This window comes from Montipora capricornis, chromosome 10, assembly GCF_036669925.1.
Source record: "Montipora capricornis isolate CH-2021 chromosome 10, ASM3666992v2, whole genome shotgun sequence".
Taxonomy (NCBI): domain Eukaryota; kingdom Metazoa; phylum Cnidaria; class Anthozoa; order Scleractinia; family Acroporidae; genus Montipora; species Montipora capricornis.
In genome coordinates, this window is record NC_090892.1 from 50,672,987 (window position 1) to 50,680,486 (window position 7,500).

Sequence of the window (7,500 nt, forward strand, 5' to 3'; positions counted from 1 at the left end):
GATTAATCTTACTCTATGTTAGCAGTATAGGTTGCTCAGTTATTCTTTTTGATGATCGAAAAATGCCAAAACTGCTACCGTGCTGTTGACTTCTTTTGACACGACGACATATTATCAAAACCTCGTGCTAAAATAACGACGATAACACGTTTTTCCTGCCAAAATGACGCTGGTTTGCGCGCTCACTGTTGTTTTATGAGAAAAATTTTGTACTCGTAGTCTTTCTCGTCCTAGAATCTAAATCTCTCTTATGTTGGCTGCGTTGGACCTATCTCAGTAGTTTTCCTCTGTTGTCATTTGTGTTTCAGATGACTCTTCATCGCTAGCAACTATCGCAGTGACTATCGGAATGATTTCTTCTCTTTTTTCACGTGGTCGCTCGATAATCCGTTCTTTATCAGTTACCATTAATTATTAAACGTCCGAGTTATTCCCTACATTCTTAAATGGACTTATAGTAAACGAGTTTTCTAAAGGCTAAGCAATAGCCTCGCATTTTCTTTGTTCCTAACTGTGAAGTGATGCAGTATTTTTCCTGGGGAGTGGGACAGGCTTGCGACTACTGCAACCGACAACTTTGTTTTCCGATGAAATACCTTTTGCGACAAAGTCGGGACACGGTATTTCTTCAGGTGTATACCTTTTCCTACGCAAAGGGACTGGTGCCGATGTACACACCTTTTTTTTGCTCCTTTGCGAATCGCTCTCGATCCTAGTTCCAAAGAACAAATGCTCGCAGGTTTCCTGATTCGTTCTATTTTCACGTTTTTGTGGCTTTGGGTACGTTGCATTTCTTGTTGAGTTTTGAGGAGGTACGTCCTTTGCAGTCTCTTTCCAACAAGGCAGCGGCTTCCTCTCTTTCGCACAACTTACTGGAAGTGCTGGAACCCGTGGCCATGTATCTTCACTGGAACATCTGACCTGGGGCGCTAGAAAAACATGTTCTTTCGGAGCCTGATAAAGTTCCTCGTTCGTATCCAAGGAGCCATAATATGGCGAACTTATTTCTCGTGCCGTGGCTGTTAGAGTTAGCTTATTCATGGAATATGATTGGATAGTTATGTTGGGCCCACCCTTGTTGACATCGAGGGGGACACTTTCAGTTTCAAACGGGAATTCTTTCCATCCAAAAGTTTCCATTTTTCTCCATGTCTTATTACACGTCATAGGTGTTTTTCGAATCTCCAGGAAAGGTGTTTCTGATCTATTAGGTAAACGTTTCTCTGCCAATTCTTTCGAAAGCTTGAGCGATTGTTTACTGACCCCGGTATTAACCGACTCTTGATCTGTGTACGAGTCGGTCTTTCGTCTTTCTATCCTTGATAACGAACAGCTTTTTGATATGCCTGTCAAAGGGCGCTTGTCAAAATTCAGAGTTTCGTAAACATTCTCTTCGTTTTCGATATCCCGATTGTTTCTGAGTTCCCAGTTGCTTACAGTTCTCTGCAATAAATTCTGGCTCCCTTTGTTGAAGTACGTGGTTCGTTTGCTTCTTGTCGCTTTACACGATGGAGGTGGTGAATAAGTATTTTGCCGTCGCAAATGGTGTCCAACAAACTCCATTTCTTCGCATGCTATAGACATGTTCGTATCGATTACTCCACGACCTCCTTGAAGAGATGCTCTCATTGCAGGTAACTTAAACATCTTTGGGTGAAAACCTGACATATCTTCATATTCCTCGAAAATCGTTGTGGTGTTGCTAGAAGATTCAACGTTAGGCGATTTCTGAGCGTCCATTGTAAGAGGCACGACTCTTATTGCCAAAGTCTTGGGTAAGGAATATGTAAATTTCTCTCCGTTGACCTCGGTGTTTGCCAGTACAAATGAATCAACCACAATGCCTTTTAATTTGACGATGCCATTAGGAACTGTTACAGAACAAAAACGTGTTCTTCCTGATCCATTATTCTTCCCCTTTATATCTTCAATGCTGCAACGAACAAACCTCACATAAACAGGAAGTTTGTTCTTGTTGACGAACTTTGAAAGCATGGTCTCTTCCCCGTTCCTCAGTGCATGAAATTTCGCCTCGCAACTCCCAGGAATTTTCCAAACTGTTTTTTTCCTGTCGCTTACCTTCTTAAAAGACAGGAAGTTGTGGCCAGATTTCTTCTTCCTCGGTTCTATCTTTAGCTTTTCCCCTGCCTTGATCAAGGTTTCGAAGTTCGGATCTTCTTGAGTCACCCGAACGAATTTTACATTTGAGTGCTTTCCTCCAGCAAGGTCCTGAATACTCAGTTCTTGTTGGAAAGTATCTTCAGCGACGTGCTCGATTGTGCAGGGGTAATCGACCGGAACACGATTCTCTTCCCCATATACGTCTTCAAATAGGACTGTTTCAATACTTTCTAAGCTCATCAAATTATAAACTGCTCCGAAACCAATGGATGCCCATTCAAATTCATCATTGTACCCCTCTAGGACCCGCACTGATTGTGGAAGAGAAAACTTCTCCAATAAGTCTTTGATTAAATATGACACAGAGTTGAAATCCGACATTACTACGAACACTGCTTGGCGATCAATTGATCACTTCGTTGTCATTCTTCCAAGCTGTCTGCAAGATTTAGAAAGTGAAACTTTCTTCAACTAATTCAGCTGAAGTAGTATCTTCCGGTGCCGGAAATCAAGTAAGTTTGAAAAGTTCATCCTTTTTAATTTTCTAACCACATTACATCAGTTTGTAACAAAACTTTTTTCATACATGTCATTGTACCGCGATCCGAATTCGAAACTGTCTTGCAACCTGAAGAACATAGGTTCTGAATTAGGCCTAGGCCTTTCTATACCCTGGTGTTAATACTTAAGGGATATATTTAGGATTTTTAATATGCTGGATTTCATTCAGAGTTTTTATTGTTCCAGTTCACTCTAACCAGGGTACGTGGGAGTATGTGCGTCAGTATTTCACTGAACTTTTCCATCCGATGCATCGCACTTGTGGGATACCACGGAATAACCTATTGCTCGTTTGTATTTTCTAGGTGTAGCGACAGACTCGCCCCAAACGCTCGCGTATATACCGAGAAAATACAAGTCATTCTTTAGGTGTTTCATGGTATACCACTCAAAGCATTGCTGCGGAGCGAGCAGCAACATAATCATCAGAATTTAATACAAAATTTAGGCAAACTCCTTGCCGGTTGTTTATCAGTAATGAGGAGCCTCGCATTGAGCAGGAATCGCAGAACATCATGGTCAATAACAATTACCTTTGTCCTGTCTTGCGCTTACTTTACACTTCTGTTCTCTGGCCAACTCGACCTGTCAAAACTTAAACAAAGATTCTTTGGTCATCGTCATAATTTTATAGTTGTCTGGAATTATGTAACTCTCAGCCATTTTTATCAAAAGCAATAAAGTAATCATACATCTTAAAATGGCTGGGACTGAACTGTGTGCCAAAACAATTTTAACGGCATGCCTATGAAACTTTACCTTGAGTTTTCACTGTTTTAACGTGATATATTTTTTCAAGAAGTAAACATATACTTTTAACAGAACACAGAACGCTGTTTTTAAATGACCAAATTCGTCTCTTGGAGGCAAATTCACCCCTCTCCCCAAATTGCCTTCTTTGTTTACCTGGTGATTTCAGTTAAATGAACTCTTCGTTCTATAATGGGCATATTATCCGCAGCAATCATGTTTCACATCCTTGCATGGGTTTACTATTCAGTGAACGTATACAGCGGGCAAAACGCTTGTACTAGATAGGGAAATGGAGGGTATGTTAATTAAGACGGGAGACATAATGCAAGAGATAAACTAACATCAAAGCCAAGATTCGTGCCAGGACTTCGAGCTAGGACTCGAGCCAGGACTCGAGCCAGGATTCGAGCCAGGACTCCAGTTAGGACTTTTCTAATTTTTTGTCAGCCAAAAAAATAATAAACAAATAATAAATTTAGAAACAAATAGAAATAATAATTATTACTTATTATGAGTGATTACGTACTGACATGGGTCAGTTAAATGACATTTCCACGATACGGAGTCGACCGAAGACTTAGTTAGTTAGTAGAGCGAGCGAAACGTGAGTGCACGTAAAATCACTCCTTCTCGCGTTTCGCCAGCTCTACAATCCCTGAGGAAAAATGAGGACTACTCGTCCTCTACTTTTATTATTCCTTTACATTCAAATTACCTGTTAAACAACATTAAAGTAATTTTTTTCTCCTCTGAAATCAGGTAAAACAATGTTAATGTACCCGATAAAAATGGCATAATTTATCACACAATCTGCCCTGAAAACGCCGCATAATTTCTGATTTTTCATTGCACCCTATCAGAAAGCTTGTATTGGGAATCAGTCAAGATAGAAACGACAATGCTATACTTACGGAGTCTAACGACGTTAGATCAACAACTTCCACCTAGGAAGTGCAGTACACACAGTTAAGTTATAAAATACTCAACAAACTGAGGATTAAACACAAAAATCGAGGGGGCCATGATAAATAAAACAAAACGAGAAATGTAGGTGAATGACAGTAACTTAAAGTCATCTGGAAAAATACACATCACTGGAAAGGCAAATAAGCACTACTGTTTTACAGGAAAAGGCAAGAAATCTCACAAGGCAATATGTAAATGACGACCACCGTAAAAGATATTCATTTTACTTTCAGCCAATTTGATAGTCGGGTCAAGTAAGTGTGATGACATTCAATTCTCACATTAATTGTGCTTAAACGTTAACAAGTGGGGTGAAAAAACTGCCACACAAAAAAAGTTTAAGCTTACTAATTATAACCATGTGCGAAGCTGTGCTTGTACTCTCTCTCTCTCTCTCTCTTTGTCTGTAATGATTTTAAAAAATCAGTTTTGTTAAGTGCTATTTCCTTAAAAGAAGATAAAACGTGTCTGTAAAAGGCAAAAACTCGACAAAAATAGATAGAAAAGCAACAGCGAGCTTACCTTCCATGATTACAACCACGGTCTCTTCTTATAAGCCATGTGACTTGCAGGAGTTGAAAATGGCGGGAAAGCGAAATATTGTCGAGTCCTGGCTCGATGTACTGGCTCGATGTCCTGGTCTATATAGGCATCCTCATAATGCAAGATAAGACAAAATAACAAAATATTTGAGAATCGCAGAACGGATATGTTTGGATTCTCAAAGGAATAAACGCCAAAAAAAAAAAAATGAAATAAAAGGATACCCGACAAGGAGAGTTTCCTTTGATTTTCCTACAAAATTATTAGAGGAATTAAAGCCTCTTTCTCGATTTTCCTGGTTACTTTTTTACGAAATTAAAGGGAACCTAAAATCGGGGTTGTGACGCTGTATATTTTATTTTAGCTTATTAATGCTGTCAGATTCATAGTTTTCTTGGAAAATACACAATCTTGAAGCAAGACTGAAACCGAAGCAACCATTTGCTGATGGTCGAGTTGAAACCAAAACAATACCTTAAAGAAGTTGAAGCTTAAGTGGATAGATTTCCGTTCCTTTTTACTTCCTTTTCAATAGACAGCGAAAATACGCTGCGCTCGAAACCTATTTCCTAAATGATCTAAATCAGTTAACCACATTATAAAGACATTAGGTGCCCTCTTATCCTCTTAGTCTCCCTCGCAGCCGTTTTTAGTCTCATCACGCAACGTTCCTCCCCACAAACGCCGTTTGTGGGGAGGAACGTTGCGTGATGAGACTAAAAACGGCTGCGAGGGAGACTAGTGCCCTCTAGTTTCTTTAATATTGCTCGGCTTGTTTGGTTTTTTCGGTTGTGAATAAAAATTGGAATTGCTGAAGTGTGACTTCATGGTATAATATTAAAGTGTAAAACAACTGAGTAAATTGCATAATATGTTGAAAGTATACATGATTGATACCTCCTATTGAGAAACTGCTGGCGATAAACCAAACATTTTACCTTGAACAAACAAAATTCAGTGGAAAACATGCGTAACAAAATTCGTGATCACTTTCTCTATTATAATGAAAACTCAAAATAATTTCAGTCATTATTCTTTTCTCCTTTGTCCTTATTAATTTTTTTTTGGTATGCTTATAAGCGAAAACATTGGAAAACACTTTACTGAATCAAACTTGATATCAGCTTCATTTCTCGAAAAACTTTACAATGATTTACATTTGATGCGTGACTATTGCCGTGGCTGCACTTTTTATACAAATATTACAATTGAAAATATTCAACTTAAAAAGAAAAGAAGAGACTTCCTAAACGTCGGGACTAACATACTATAAATTCGGACAGTTGATTTAGCAACGTTCAAGGTTAATTTATGCAATTAACGCCTTGGTGTATAACCTTCTTGAATGAACAACGACAGTTTCTTCCTGTGTAACTTTTCTACACCCAACTGTTGCATCATTTCATCGTCCAGTTCCATTAGCATGACTCCATCGATCAATTCCTCTGCAAATGAGTCCACATACTTGCTCAATCCTAACTTTTTCAAGCACTCACTCACTTCAGGAACTGACATATCTTTCAATTTTTGACTGAATTCATTAACTGTCTGTTTACGATTTAGACTGTGCAAAGTGTTCAAACTTGAATATCCTGAACTGACCGAGAGCTCTGAGGCTTCGTCCATTTCGGCTGGTCCTTTTTTCTGAATTCTTGTCTTCACCAAAGCTTCGTCTGCGTCTCCTTGAGCCCTGTTTTGGATTTCTGGCATGACCTCCTTTATTTCGCAGTACTCCTGCGATTCTAAGTCGCGCTCAGCGGCCTTGCTTATTTCACTCGGGAAGCTTCTTCTCACCGGTACTGCCGGCTTTGGAGCGACTGGCGGCTGTCGATGCGTTGCTTTTTGTCGGGGTGCCACAGCAGGCCCCGAAGATTTCTCAGTTGTTACGATTTTCCTGGGGTTCGGTGTGTAACGAACATGATCCTTGCTTCTGCTGTTGTGTTGTTTGAATTTCCGCAGGCTTGGCGATCGAGCTGGAACAGGAGGACTAATTTCGTCGTAGACATCATCGTCATCGTCCACTGGCCTTTCGATTTTGGTTTCTTCATTGAGATTAAAGAACCACGATGCGTCTCCAGAGCTACCAGATGTAATTGTCGCATCGATGTTCGCTTCACTTTTTATTAAATGACAGATGTGGGAGAACATTATCGGCGGAAGTTTGCTCCTTTCTCGCTTGACGGTTATCTGCAAGTCCACTGGCAGCGACAGGATTCTCAACTGTTTGCCGATCATCGTGGAAGCTATAAATATTTTTCGTTTCACTGTTTCCGTAAAGAGAAACACTCCGGCAAACTTGACAAAGGGTGTTTTGTTATTTCCATCCATTACTTCTGCTAAGCCATGCTCAATTCGCACAGATATTGGTGTTCTATGAACATCCAAAATCTCTCTGACAGTCATTAACTTGGCACTATTCACACGTTCAGTACCTCTGCATGGATCGTCGGCATTGCTACTTTTCGGGATGATCTCGAAGATTCTTTTCGGATATGTTACAGGGATTGCAAAGTTTTGTCCTTTCTCATCTCGAGCTATCGCCAGGACCTGCTCTTT

At 39.9% G+C, this 7,500-nt stretch overlaps 2 protein-coding genes across 6 annotated transcripts in view; both read right to left on the bottom strand.

The window, feature by feature from the left end:
- Positions 1–5,579, bottom strand: part of LOC138022141 (uncharacterized) — a 9,856-nt gene extending 4,277 nt beyond the window's left edge. The window contains exons 1-5 of one of the 5 annotated variants that reach the window (XM_068869173.1): positions 4,924–5,579; positions 4,347–4,379; positions 3,589–3,712; positions 3,216–3,276; positions 1–2,560 (exon numbers count right to left, since the gene is read on the bottom strand). The exon at positions 1–2,560 is cut by the window's left edge and continues 4,277 nt beyond it. In XM_068869173.1, the coding sequence (XP_068725274.1) occupies positions 508–2,502 (1,995 nt within the window). In that variant the 5' untranslated portion in view covers positions 2,503–2,560; positions 3,216–3,276; positions 3,589–3,712; positions 4,347–4,379; positions 4,924–5,579 and the 3' untranslated portion in view covers positions 1–507. Of the gene's footprint in view, positions 2,561–3,215; positions 3,277–3,588; positions 3,897–4,346; positions 4,380–4,749; positions 4,806–4,923 lie in introns of those variants that run through there. The other 4 variants (XM_068869171.1, XM_068869172.1, XM_068869175.1 and 1 more) reach the window with 4 other exon arrangements.
- A 182-nt stretch (positions 5,580–5,761) lies between these two features.
- Positions 5,762–7,500, bottom strand: part of LOC138022143 (uncharacterized) — a 1,990-nt gene continuing 251 nt past the window's right edge. Inside the window, exon 1 of the mRNA XM_068869176.1 lies at positions 5,762–7,500. This exon is cut by the window's right edge and continues 251 nt beyond it. Within this exon, the coding sequence (XP_068725277.1) occupies positions 6,262–7,500 (1,239 nt within the window). The 3' untranslated portion in view covers positions 5,762–6,261.